This window comes from Choristoneura fumiferana, chromosome Z (assembly GCF_025370935.1).
Source record: "Choristoneura fumiferana chromosome Z, NRCan_CFum_1, whole genome shotgun sequence".
Lineage (NCBI taxonomy): Eukaryota > Metazoa > Arthropoda > Insecta > Lepidoptera > Tortricidae > Choristoneura > Choristoneura fumiferana.
In genome coordinates this window covers 30,381,034-30,396,222 of record NC_133472.1, presented here as the reverse complement: position 1 = coordinate 30,396,222, position 15,189 = coordinate 30,381,034, and the positions used below count along the sequence as shown (strand labels likewise).

General features: G+C 36.8%; 1 protein-coding gene across 2 annotated transcripts in view; it reads right to left on the bottom strand.

Moving 5' to 3' along the window:
• The window catches only part of LOC141433966 (uncharacterized), a 96,761-nt gene that overhangs the window by 29,074 nt on the left and 52,498 nt on the right, over nucleotides 1-15,189 (bottom strand). For both annotated transcript variants that reach the window (XR_012451989.1, XM_074096140.1), the window contains exons 4-6: nucleotides 12,496-12,632; nucleotides 9,391-9,578; nucleotides 5,160-5,282 (exon numbers count right to left, since the gene is read on the bottom strand). Coding sequence is in view for 1 of the 2 variants with exons in the window: in XM_074096140.1 (XP_073952241.1) it covers nucleotides 5,160-5,282; nucleotides 9,391-9,578; nucleotides 12,496-12,632 (448 nt within the window). In the remaining variant the exon portion in view is untranslated. The remainder of the gene's footprint in view (nucleotides 1-5,159; nucleotides 5,283-9,390; nucleotides 9,579-12,495; nucleotides 12,633-15,189) is intronic.

The following is a 15,189-nucleotide window of genomic DNA, read 5'->3' as shown; positions in this document are numbered from 1 at the left end:
CTTTTTCATAATGGGGAAGTATTTTCTTGTATAAATAATAAATAAATAAATTTAATGGGACAATTGACACCAATTGACCTTCATCGAATATCATTCCATCGAAAACGTCTCATGGAAAATTTAGTTCTAGTATTATCGTTTGATGGAATTTTGTTTCGTGACCAGTTCATTCCAGTTTTTATTATTTCATAGAAAAACTATTGTTATGAATATTTGGCAGATGATTCGTTTTGCAACAATTATAAATGACAGAATTACAAAACAACGATGTTCATATTTTCTTCGCAGTTTTATTACAACAAATTGTAAAATAATTGACAACACGTACAGTCGAGGAAACTGAGCCATGTACTAGGACAGGGATGGGGAAATAGCGGCCCGTGGGCCAAGTCCGGCCCGCGACAAGATGTAATCTAGCCCGCGATCAAAACCCGTCATCTAAATTCATCTCGTCAACTTTGAGTGTGTTCTCGTCATCTCTGAGTGTGTCTTCAAGTAACTTCGAGCCTTATTTCGACGCTTTAATTAATGAACAGTCAAAATGTCATCTTTCACACCGGCCCAGCACATCAAAACAATACATTTATTATAGATAAGTACCTACATGATTTATTTTGGTTGTTACTTGGTTGTGCTAGAACTGCTATCCTCGCAGAATCAAACTGTTACCAGAAAAGTAGGTTAGGTTAGTTGCAAAATAACTCATATTCAAGTGAAATTACGTGAAGTAAGTTTTACGTTATTTAAAAAAAATGAAACAATAAATTACGAAACGTTTTGCGTGAAATAATACAACTATACAATGAATCATCGGACAATTAAAAATATATAAAATTGAAATTACTTATAATGAAAATTTCACGAATTAAATTGTCGATGAAATGAAAATACTCGAAACGTTGAGTTTGAAATAAAATTGGAATATTTTAGTGTCGATAATTTGATGATAAACCGACCTAGTCCCATTAAGCAAAGCTTGTATTATGGATACAGGGCAACGGATAAACATACTTATTTATAAAGATAAATACATACTTAAAAACATATTAAACTTCCTAGAGCCGAGAACAAACAATCGTATTATTCATACAAATATCTGCCCCGGCCGGGGATCTAACTCCCGTAAGGTTGTATGGATTGGCAAACCACTGCTTCAACCTTACCAGGAATGTTCTCCAGTTACCGCTAATCAAGAATTCTTCCTTTAGCAAGTAAAAAGGTTGGCTGCTACATTAAATAGAGATTAATGTGATTCAGAGGACATCTGGTCTAAACAGGTGTTGTACAGTCGTTATCACAAACATCGGAGATGTCTAGGTGTTCAAGACTATCTGAACACGATCGTATTTTCAATCGCGTAAGAGCGTGTTCAAATATTTTTGATAACCTTACCGATATCACTATAATCTAGTACTACTACTCAATAATCTACAGGAATCGCTAATAATACATAATATGTAATTAATCTCGAAAAACATGAAAATAAAACAGTTAATTAGTAAAAAAACACAAAGCTCATAGGACAGGAGTTGCTTTTAGCTTTTTTTTTATTTACAGTTTTCGCGTACAAAATACACGTGAAACGCACATATAAATATGTCACAATTTATTACGTATCTACAAAATCAAACAAAACCGTTACGTAACGTAACACGCACATAGAAAAACATTTCCCTCTGAAGAATTGGCATTGTTCGTTCATATTTTACCAATGTACAAGGGCAAAGATATCGACATGGCCAAAGTTGCAAAAATATGTATACACGACTTTATGCACTTAACATTAAGGCCGTGTATACATAGTTTTGCAACTTTGGCCGGGTCGATATCTTTGCCCTTGACTGTACATACCTTGATTCGAAAACTATTTCGAGGATAGGGTTATTGAACAATGTTGTCCTATTCTGATCCAAAAATACTTAAGGGTTACGAATATATATATATTATATAGGCAAAATATTTAAATTTAACTATGCGATTTTATGCCAAGATATTCGAATTATTATCTTAAAATTATCTATATTTTAAGAAAATAAGATAAAAAACCGAGCAAGAGCGTATCGTACACGCCCAGGATAGGGTTCCGTAGCCATTACGAAAAAATCAAATAATATTTTTCTAAGTCTTCCAAGTTTAGGTATATTTTATACCTTAGGCTGCTATTTACTATTAAACTACTAATAATTCTCAAGCAATCTTAGCCGCTATAATTTTCCTTGTAAATTTGATATGTTTACTCCCATTACATTACATTACCATTCTGAATTTCTCGCTCGATTTCAATGAAAATTTGCACTTTAAAGTTAAATATTTCGCAAACAGATCACTGAATAGAAAAATGTGACAATCCGTAGCAAAAGGGTCCTTATGGCAGCCTGCTACGGATTGTCACATAGTGTCACACATGACTATTGTCTTAGCAACCCGCCAATGGTTTTAAAAGACCTATCCAACGATATCCCACAATATAGGGTTAGTCCAGAAAAAAAAACACTTGTCGGCGTGACTGATATGTATATTCATGTCAAATTACAGCTTTCTAGTACTAACGGTCTCTAAGTTTACCCGCGGACAAACAGACAGACAGACGGACAGACATGGCGAAACTATAAGGGTTCCTAGTTGACTACGGAACCATAAAAAGAGTAGTAAAAAGTGATCAATCAATTCAAAACGTGTTAGTATCGTGTGTGGTGTTTGTTTGTGATAGTTGGGTATGAGTGGTACTAGGTGCCGATTTATGTGGAAGCGGAGGAGGCAGGAAATTCTGCATGATGACATGCTTGTGTCACATAGACGTAGCTGTTGGAGTGGAGGAGTAAGGTAATATAATAAGTTTATAACCGACTTCAAAAAAGGAGGAGGTTCTATGTTCCAATGTTTGTATTTTTTTTATGTATGTTCACCGAATACTCAGTCAATTGTGGACCGATTTTTAAAATTCTTTTTATATTCGAAAGAGTACTCTTCTAAGGTGGTCCTATTGGCACTAAGTCAAGATCTGATGATGGGAGCCCAGGGAAATTGAGGGCAAACCTCAAATTTTATTTGCACACCTATGGCGATTTTGGCATTTTTAGCATTAAGATAAGCATTCAGAAAGTATCATTTGGTAAACTGGACCTGATGAAGAAGACCGTAGATGGCCAATGGAACTAGTTAAAGCTAATTAATGCTCGAGCGTCTATAAACAATCATGATTAATATACCTAGTAAGTAACAAAGAAGAAGCTTTAAAGTTAATGATTCTTTCAAACTGATCTGATGCTGAAGCCGGAAGTTAGGCAACGGAACTCTGTTATAAAACAACAAGCCGTGTTTGGGCTTAATGGAATCGTTGTGAGATGTACCTACTTTGGTTACGAAAACTTACTATAAAGTTGAGGAGTACTTATGTGATGATGCGACATGGCCTAAACTGAAAGCCGATGAAAATTAGGATGTTTATGTGTGATATGATGTATTCGTGTTTGTGTATGTGTGTGTGTTTATGTCGGTGTATAAATAAGTGTTGTGAAGTGTGACTTGGCAGTGTCCCGGCGCATTTCGTGTCTAGTTTCTGGTTCTGTTGCCGTTGTCCACGTTGCAGAATTTAATTTAAAAATATTTATTGGTTTGACATTTGGAGACCTTATACATCTCCATTTCTTTATTTTAATAATTATTTTAAGTTTTTGACATTGGAGGCTTTTTACGCCTCTGAAGATTGTATAATTTGGTTAATTAAATTAGTTTACTTTGACATTCAGAGACTATATACATCTCTGAATTATTTAGATTAGGAATTTTATTTATTGTTAACTCAGGGACTTTCTACATCCCTTGCTATATAGTAATTTATTATTAACTCAGGGACTTTATACATCCCCTTGCTATATTTAAGGCTGTATATTGTTAAGCTTATGGATTTTAAACTTGTATATTTTTAGTTTAATTTCTAGTCACAGGCCGCGACGTCGAAGCTCCCAAGACGATCCCATAGAGCTTATGGGAACGGAAGCAATACCATGCCTCGGTACCGCTCTGCTTTCAGAGCATGACATGAGTTCGTGTGAGCTAACTTTGGGGGCGGCAGACGTGAGCTTGCCTTCGGAATCCAAAAGTTTAATGGTTACTTGACCTGAAATGTAAATTTCAGAATTAAATTATTATTATTATAATTATTATTTTTATTAATTTATGACGGTGGAAGCAGTCTACACTTCCACTGAACGTAGATTATAGTTAGAGTTTAGTTTTGTAACTAAGGGACCCCATACATCCCTGTATTATTATTATTATTTTTTGTATTTTCTTTTATTTCATTGTATACTGTAGTTTTTAAGTATTTTATTTGTTATTATTTTATGTTGAAAAAATGACTTTCTGCCAAGTTTCTTGCGGCGCATTCTTCTTGGCAATGATGGTCTTTCCGAAAGCGCTGGTAGTTTTAAAAAATGAGTGTAAAAGTGCCCATTGCGGCCTATTTACTGAATAAATGATTTTGTTTTTTTTTTTTTTTTGAATCACTAAAAAGTGAAAAATAAAGAAAAGTTTTAACAAAAAATGGAACCGACTACAAAACCCTTGAAAATATTTTTCTAAGTAAGTACCTACTAGCTTGAAGTCGGTGACTCAGCACGACCCAGCATGAGTGATTGAAGTATGTAGGTGAAGTAGAAGACTATTGTTCCACTCATGCTGGGCCGTGCTGAGTCACCGACTTCGAGCTAGTAGGTACGTACCTAGAAAAATATTTTCAAGGGTTTTGTAGTCGGTTCCATTTTTTGTTAAAACTTTTCTTTATGTAGTTCATTAATATGGACCACAGCAGAGTAACGTTTATGAAATGCTAATGTTTGGCGAAGAAAAAGACAATGCAGTCGAAAAACGGATGTACCTATAAGTAGTGATTTTTGAGGACGCTTTTGTCTACGCAGTAGGTATAAAGCTTCTTGCGTGTGACATCAATTAACTAGTATTTCTTTCTCTGTCTAATATCGAATTTCAAACCTTTAAAACTATGTTGTAATTAATTATGTAATTGCTTATTTGTTAGATAAATATTTGATATATAAATTATTTAAAATATTAAGTCAAGTCTTGTATACCCTAGCATATTTTTTGGTAGAAGGGAACATCTTCTGTCATAAGTACTCAGTGGCAAATAATGAACTTACCTGAGAGTTTCTGAGGTAACCAACTGGGGTTCGATCGCGGGCGGCGGCGGCCTACTGCTGTTAAAGAGCTGTTGCACGGCTGAATTCGGTTTCGGTGTTTGAGTTGAAGCTGGCGCATCGAACCTAGGCAAAGTAAACACTCATAAAATCAGCTGGATTTAACTAGGTAGGTATAGGTAAAAAACGCAAGAAAATGGTAATGTGTCTGAGTCATTATTCGAGTGTTTCAAGCAGGGATGTTGCGGAACTCCGATTCCATTTCCGTTAAGTCGAAACTTCCGGTTGGTTTTTAATATCCGTTTCGGTTCCGTTTTCGTTACTTTTGAATCGGAAGTTATATTGGATGTCAATGCTTACCGCGGCGACTGGACATGAGCGGCCAAAACTCCGGAGTATGTTGGGCTAATTGTCAGAATGTCCAGGTGTCAAAATGTCAAGAACGTAATGTCCAATTGTTAAAATGCCCAGTTGCCATTATATCCAGGTGCCATGGAAGCTGGGAAGGGCTCTGGTGTGGGACGCAACATGTGTCGACACTTTCGCGCAGTCCCACATTCAGGTAACCCACTCACAAGCTGGGGCTGCAGCTGACCAGGCCCAAGTTCTCAAGCGCCGCAAATACTCTTCTCTTTTAAAGGACTATGAGTTTGCGGCGCTCGCAGTGGAGACAATGAGTCCCTGGTCGGCTGACATGAGGGCCTTCATGGGGGCCTTGTCGTCCCGGCTGATAGAGACCTCAGGAGACCCCCGAGCTGCCGCTTAGCTCTCCCAGCGAATTTATCTGACTGTACCGAGAGGTAATGCCGCCAGTGTGTTGAGAGGGCCTCTTAGATGGTGTTTTCTTTTTATAGTTAGGTATATTTATGTGGTTTTTATTTATTTTGTTTCCTATCATATTGTTGTATCTTGTGTTGTGTTTTTAAGTAAATAGATATAATTCTATTCTACAAATTGATAAAAAATCCAATTGTCATAATGCCCAGTTATCAAAACACCCAATTGATAAAATGTCTAGTAGCCATAATGTCCAGTTACTAAATCACCCATTTGCTAAAACGTTTAGTTGCTATAATGTCCAGTTACCAAAACAACAAATTGCTAAAACGTCTAGTTGCCATAATGTCCAGTTACTAAAAAAGTTAAAAAGTCTAATTATCAAAACTTAATAGCTTTGGTAGACATATAAGTACCCCAACAAAGATCAGTACCTAATACAGATGGTTTCCGCTTACCGATCGTAGGCTAATATCTCGCCCATAGGGGTCAATCTTGTGAGGTGCGCTTGATGAGCTGTCATAAAATGCCTAAATAAAATTAAGTAGTTAACATTTAATTAGAGCACTACTTTACTACTTAAAACTACAGATGACGCATCAATTATCACACTTTCACAGTAAATTCCACCCCCTTTTTCACCACCTTTAAGGATAATTTCCGTAATAAAAACTATCGTAAGTCTTAACCCAGGACCCAAACTATCTCCATACAAAATTTCATCTAAATCGGTTCATTGGTTTATAATATTAACCATGCTGTAGGGATCCGTAGCCGTTACTATACTACTAGGAAATGGACTACAGATGAAAATAATACGATGTGAAAAAATGCACCAGCAAAAGAGCGTATCTTCATGGCACTTACGTTTCATTAAAATGTCTGTGATATACGGACATGACCAAACAATAAGGGTTCAGTTTTTGCCATTTTGAGGACGGACCTTTAATACTATGAGTACTAAGAGAGCCCTTATAAAATCTGGACATTATTACTCCTTGGACATACTGACACTTGTACATATTGACTAATGGTCCTTATAACATCTGGACAATAATATTACTCCTTGGAGATACTGACACTTGTACGTCACCAGCATTAATATCTGCCACAGCGGAGCGTGCTAAAATATCTAACACGTCCTTCCGGCCCTAGAAATAGAGTCGTATCAGATATTTATGCACGCTAGTTGTGTCAGATATTGGTGCTGGTGACTGAACTTATTGAATTATGGTCCTTAAAACATCTAGACAGTATGACTCCTTGGACATACTGACACTTGTACGTATTGAGTAATGGTCTTTACAACATCTGGACATTATGACTTCTTGGACATACTGACAACTGGCCCAACATACTCCGGAGGCATATTTTAGACGTCCTGTACTTGTAGGTTAGGTATTAGATAACCGGATAACAGAATTTTCTACCATGCCAACAAAAATGTGCCCACGAAAATGAATAGTACCTACATTGTGAATTAAGGGGCGTAAGAAGGGGATTACTAACGAGAGTCTATTAGAATCCCGACGTCGGAGGCGGAGGGCTTTTAATGACTCGATTTTGTAATTCCCTTACGGCCCGTGATACAGACAATGATTTTCATCACATTGCAAGGAAAAAAAAACGAAAAAAATGATTTTGTGTCCAAACACTTCATAGCTCGGCAAAAAAATAATGACTATTGGTTTATGTCAATCCAATTTATACAAAGGGTAAACAAAGACGCCATTAACTCGACCACAGACATTTAATGATGTGAAAACCTAGAACCTATTGCAAAATAATTAATCTGATCAGTAAATCGATTAATTCATTAATTTAATAGATCATAGTATTTTTGTCTATTTTATTATTTACTATACTTCATTTAATTCCAAAGACTGTTTATTTAATTATAAAAGCAGTATTTTTTTATTTTAAGGTAAATAAATACTAATCGCTTATTCAACCGAGTATTAATCGATTTTTAAAATATCAAATTTTCCACCATCTTTACGGTAGTCTATGCTACTACAGATGATTATACACCAGTTTCATTCAAGAAATAACGTCTGATTTTGACGAAATTTTTTCAAATGATAAATAAATATTGAAATCAAGTGAATTTTGGTGAAAAAAGTGATTAGACACGAATTTTAGATAAATGTGTTATTAATTCAATCCAGTGGGTGTTTAAATACAAGAATTTTGATGAAATCGGTTTGTTTACACTTTCCATAAATTTGATTGGCATACGTAAACTCGTACCCGCCAATACAGGGAGCTACTACAAAATTCGAAATCGAAGTTCGTATCGTACTCTTGTATTAAATAATATTAGCGTCAGGAAAACGACATGAACTTCGATTTCGAATTTCGTAGTAGCTCCCCTGATTGTCACTTTTTCGAGTCGTCTACCATAAATAATGCTCAAAACTGTGTTTAGTTCAGCATTCGAATGGTCTTACGGCCAGTTTATTCCAACATGCTAAAAAAATATTTACAAAATTATTGCAAAACATTTTGATATCAATTTAAAATATAAAAATAATGAAGTTTCATGAAGCGTGGCAAAATTTTATTGTGTAAAATTGGGTTACTTATAGCTAAGCTTTAAAGATGTAAATAAACGTTGGCTGACTTGAAACCTCTTTAGTCTAAAATGACGTACCTACTTTCTAAAACTAAGGTCTAACTCCCTTGGGGAGAAAAACTATACGTAAATCCATAATTCCCGCGGGAACAATGGACGCCATTGCCCTTGAGTTGAGTATACAGGCATAGAATAACATCATTGACGAGCAAGTGTGATGAAAATAAAATAAACGCTGGAATTATGACTCGTCTGCGGTATACAACCACGTTCGAAAGTAGATAAGTAAATCACATAAAGGTCCTTAAAGTTCCTTCACCTGTACATTTGCGTTATCCTTGATATCATTAACCAACAAAAAGATGAAAAACCCCCGACTTTGTCACTTCAAATCTTTTCATTTTCTTTTTCAAAGTTCAATATCTCAAAAATGGCTGATGCGATTTTGTTGAAACATGTCTAAGAACCATTGCTAGAAAACCTGCTTTCAATTAAAGAAAACCGCATTCAAATCGGCCTACCCGTTTAAGAGCTACGGTGCCACAGACAGACACACAGACACACATAGCGGTCCAACTTATAACACCCCTCTTTTTGCGGCGGGGGTTAAAAATTAGCTTCTAATGATGTCCTATGAATAAAAAAACCTAAAAATAAGTTATCTAAATCATCTTTTCCCAACCCTTTGCGACCGTTTCTCTCTGATATAAGACTATTATTTACGCAGATTCTTTAGAGCTCATTATTTGATATCTATCCCTATTTTCACTTGATTGGGGAAGCTCCCGGTTCCCAGGTGGGTTGATACCTACCACTCGTGACACTGATCTTAACCAAATAAGAATACGTACTCATATTACTTTCAGCTGATTTTAGTGTTACCTTTGAGTGTTAGCAGTGGTTTCTTTTGGCGAGTTCGTCTCACTATCCGACACTGGAGCTGGGTGTTCACTCTTCTGCGATTGGTCGTCTTCGCTGAGCTCCTTCGACCTTTCCACGAAGCGCACGGAGCGATGTGTGAAGGATCCGTCTTCGTCACTTGCGGTCGTATTCGAGCGCTGATCTTCATTCTGTTAACATTACATTATATTCCGAAACCGTACAAAACCTTCGACAATGTCAATCAAAGTTCAATATCTCAAAACTGCTAAACCGATTTTGATGAAATATGTCTAAGAACCATCGCTAGTAAACCTGATTTCAAATAAAAAAACCGCATTCAAATCGGTCCACTCGTTTAAGAGCTACGGTGCCACTGACACACACACACACACACACACACACACACACACACACACACACACACACACACACACACACACACACACACACACACAGTCACACATAGCGGTCAAACTTATAACACCCCTCTCACGTAAATCAAATAAAAATTAAATAACGGCTCGTATAATGACCGATTATGAAGTCAAAATTACAGGTGAAGGCCCGTGAAGGCCGTGTTTGCTATGTACGACAGTGGATCATCTTTAGGTATATACACATGTATTACTCTACTGTAAACAAACATACCTACTTACTAAGACTGATATGGGATATCACACAGCGATGTAATAAGATGCCGGAATTCGGAATTAGCGGCATGTTGGCATGGCACTACCTACATAGAATGAGCAAAACGATAGTACTAACTGATAAGCAAACCGGTTCACCACACCACTTTACACTAATGGGGTAATGTTATCAACTTATTGTTTATGTAAAAATTCAATTTACAGGAGATTCAAATTAAGTATAATTGGGCTATGTTAGAATGATATCGCCGTCTCGTTAGGTTTTATATTCGATGGAGACCAGATTTTTAAAATTGCGTTCGTAAAAATTCGTAAGTAGGATAGGATGTCACCGCTAGTTTCCTCTATACTGTATTTTTTTATTCCATGGAATTCCGACGTTTCTTGGTAGGTACTACCAGGCAAAACAATAGGTACTCCTTAATATCTGTGGTGAGGATTGCAAATAAAAATTAAAATACATATGTATCCCCTGGAGTGGCAAGCGTCCGGGTCCAGGCACACCCTTGTTTGGCACGCGACCGGCTCCCGGCAGCCTGTCAAAAACCCTTGAGTGGCAAGAGACCGGGTCCCGGTCGTTGGCGGGTGTCGGATCACTAATAAATATCAAAGTCAAAGTCAAAGTCAAAATATCTTTATTCAATTTAGGCTATACGAGTAACAAGCAGTTATGAATGTCAAAAAAAATCTACCACCGGTTCGGAAAAACCTCTGCTGAGAAGAATCCGGCAAGAAACTCAACGAGGTGTATTTTTTTTAAACAGATTTACAATTTTATTTAATGATATGTATACATCCCAAGTATTTAACACAACTTTATTTTTAACACAGTAGGTTCGCTATTTGAAGGGATCGCTAATGCGGATCGGAATTATTTCCCAATATCCCTGTCCATGATATAATCATTAACTTTATAATACGCCTTTGATATTAATGTCTTCTTGACAATAGATCTGAATTTTGTATCCGTTTCATTTATAATATTTTTTGGAATTTTATTATAAAAACGTATGCAATTTCCCAGAAACGACTTTTTGGTTTTAGCCAGTCTGTAAGTTGGAACTTTAAGCTTCCCTGTGCTTCTAGTAGCCTTTGGCTTATCGACGTTATAAACGTATATAAAAAGTCTATATCTGGCTTGCTTATTCTTACAAAATGCGCTCATAAATAGATTTACTTATATTACTAATAACTCAAAAGTGTTTATTTTTTTGAGATACCGCCTTTTGGCTTAGAAGGGCAGTAAAGACGCGTGCGTACGATTACGTTAGTTAAACTGATTTATGAGTGAATGATTATGAGGGCTAAAAGTAGGGTAAAAGACAGGCGAAATATCGCTAGATGGATTTTTTGACGTTAGGCACTTGTCCCACCGCCGACTAACTAGAGCGAGTAACTAGAAACGAGTGGGCGAGCAGTGAAAAGCGAGTGTTCGAGCACAACGGGCGATTACTCGCTCTACTCGCTCGAGCCGGGCGGCCGCCAAGCTAACAGCGCTGAGCGAGTATCGCTGAGCTAGTTGTATAGCTCAGCGAGTCTTATAGCTCTTGTCGCTGCGACAAATGATGTAAGAGCGAGTTCTCGCCGGCAGTGTGAACCGCCAGCGATCAACTATTAATATATGTGTCTCTTTTACTCACACAGGATCTTCTATCTTTTGTTCGTTTCTTGAGCGAGAAAATATTCGATAGCCAATCGTTTCCTCGCCGGCGGTGAGACAACTGCCATACTGTCTTGCTTGCAATTGGCTCATTTAGGTATTTATTATCTTATTTCGACGTGGCGACCACCTATATACTGCAATGCAGCAGCAGCAGACGACGTGTCGTCGTTTCATGTCGTCACGGGTGACATGATAATACCGACATGGAAATATCGGCCCTGTTTTTCGTGTACACGCCAAATTTTTCGTGTACAAGCTCATGTCAGTCATTATGGGCGTGTACCCGAAAAACAGGGTCGGTATTTCCAAGTCGGTATTAACAAAATGGATTGAAAAGTCTGAATAAATATTATTATTATTATTATTATACGGGCCGGTAAAGAGTGTCACCCGTTGCCACACGTCGTTGCGTCCTGGTCGCTGCACTCAAGATTTTGAACTTCGAACCCGACTGCAGAGGGCAACAGGCAACAAAAGATGGCATCCAGTTACGACTACGACTATTCCGTGAAACAAGATGTCTGACGTGTTCGAGAATAGCGATCGCAATTTTCTATATCTTTTATTAGAAGAGGAAGAAGATGATGATGACTTGTTTTTATTATATACCTAGAAGAAGACGAAAAGCCATACGTCCGATGCTGAAATGCTCCGGCGTCAGCGGCGCTACTGATCTACGCGTTGCTAGCTCTACGGAAAGAATTTCATAGAAATACATAGAAACCGTACTAGTGGCTCGACAACACGTAGTCAGCTGCTGCTGCGTGGAATCGGCTTCAAGCATGAAATCACCTGTTCGATGATGTCCTTGTCGGTTTCGAGTGACTTCCAGAGACGGCCCCCTTTCAGGATCCCGCCCCGGCGCTGCCGCGAGGGCGAGTTTTCAGATGATTGGCGGCCTTCTACATCCCCTGTGTCACTCTCCTCACCTATAAGCAAAAATTATGTAAGCAAACTTAGCAGGGCTCTGTCGACTCTACTCATCTGTTATTAATATATTCTGTATGTACATCATTTGTTGACAGTTATTTGCGGTAACGCTCGTTTCTAGTTGCGTAGGGGTAGATAGGGTCAAGAGAAGGTCAACAATTATATTTATTTAAAGTATATCTACGTATAGGGCTGGAGGCAACTTGCGACCACGACTGTTGCTACGTGGTTGAGACTTTGGGGATTTAATTTAAAAACACCAATTAGCAGTCGTTGTCTGGTCATTGAAATCTTATATTTTAAAGAAATAAAAAACTTTGTGTCTAGAAGTAGTAAAAAGAATGATTTTAAGTACTTATACTCCATTAGCCTTTCAGTTTTACCATGTTTTTACCAATAATTATACAAAACTTTCAGAATTATAATACTGTCTATGATTATGAATGTATCAAACATTCAGTGAACGACAGTAAGTATCTACCTGTTATTTATAATTAAACGTATTGGCGAGTGTATTGGGCACCTTTGCACCAGGTATGACGCGGGGCGGTTTATTTGACTGATTATGATTGTGTATTTGTTTTAATTTTAATATATTGACATGTATTATTAAACGTATTTCCCATAATATAAGACCGTTTCTCGGAAAATACTACGAGATAACATGGTAAAGTTATTCGGAGAAAAGCAGAGCAGACAATGCTCCAACTAAATAAACAAATGAACGAGAAGCGTGCAGTGTTAACATCAAATTACGGTGATACTTTGGAATAAGGGACATGACATGTTACGTTTATATTTATAGCTACAGAAAGTCAACTGTTCAGCTCATGAAAGGAGGCAATGACGTACTTGTGTACTCCCGGCTCACAGCGACCGAGAATATATACGAGTTAAACCAGGGTTAAAACATAAAAGTGGAAAAAGGGCCAAGTTCGGCGCAAGGAATACCGCTATGAGGCTAAAACGTGTAAGTGTCGAAGTCGTCGCTTGAAGTTTTTTTTTTAATTTTATTTAATAAAGCCATAAATTGTATGTATAAGTTAGTGGCATAAGGTACATGCTGATGTTTTGCAATACAGGTAGAATCAATACAATTTTACCTAGTGGGTGTAGCTAGATACATTTCACTTATGCTTTAGACATTTAGGTATTTAGAAGAATGTAAACAAACCATTAAAGAGGTTATTTCTGAGACAATGTTTGGTTCCTGTGCAATATTTATTATTTTAAAATAAATGAGCAACCTACTTCAGTTCGTTCAGTTCTAATAACATGTAATTACGCTTAATTTTACTGAATATGTACATATTTACGAATACAAAACTATTTTTATCATGTTAAACGAATATATATTTTTTAATTTCTAAATTGTCACTAAAAATACCCAATCTTGCAGAGGTTTAAAACGCAAGGTTTTATTTAATCAGAATGTAATGCGACTAAAATAGAAAGTGTCGTACCTATTTAATGTAGCAACACGTGATCCTTACGTGATTTTTAACTTTGTCGGTTTGACATTCGCCATTGCTTGTTGTAATCTGATGCGAGTGCGATATTTGTGGTGTTTTAGAAATTCCATTTATTGTTCTTCTTTGTTAAGTTTGTTGTTTTCTGTTAATTTGTTTATTTTGTTACGGAGTTGTGTATTTTACGAAGACATGGGTGATGGCGAGCCGGGAACTAGCCGGGCTAGTTCCTTGCTTACATTTCCTTCTCCGAAGAAGAAGCGAACTAAGACAGGACATGTTACATAATTGGAAAAGAATGTGCTTTGTGTCGAAGAAACGTGGCCAAAAGATAGATATCCATCCAAAACTGACATAACTCAAAAAACGGCAGAAAGATGGCTGTCTCGATTCCTACCGTGTACAGTGTTTTCAAAGAATACAAAACCCACGATTGTGTTCTATCTCCATCGCCAACTGCGACAAAACCAAGTTTAGTGAATAGCGTTGATTATATTGACTTGGATGGTATTGCGGTGGTGGATTAGAAGATAGGATATACCACACAAAATTTCAATGAAAGACTAGCAATTAATTTATTCACCAGTGATATTATTGATTATTCAAAAACGTTCAGATTTCATGCTTTTACATAAAATGGAATCATTATAAGTCCAACGGCGTACCTATTTAGTACTAGCTACATTTTCGATTTTTATTCTCGTCATAAAGGTTCACAACCTCTGGATCTGTCATTTTTGACAGCTCCTGTTTGTTTACATTCTTTTAGATACCTACCTAAAAGTCTAAACTATAATAACTAATCACAGTGTTACTGATCACATGATAAACGAAGAATTTGGTATCTGTTAGCGTCGTAATTTGTCGTTAACCTGTTAGCATTTGTAAAACATTAAAACATATTTAAAATGAATATCACTGAACATTAAAAATATAAATTTTGCCATTTTCTTATTATATAACTGGAAGTGATTAATGTAACAAAAAGGTATAATTCTGGAACGAGGTTAAAATTACACGGGAAAGATACTTGTTGCGATATATTTCATCGGTACCATTGATTGTTGAATGTAAAGACGAAAGAGTA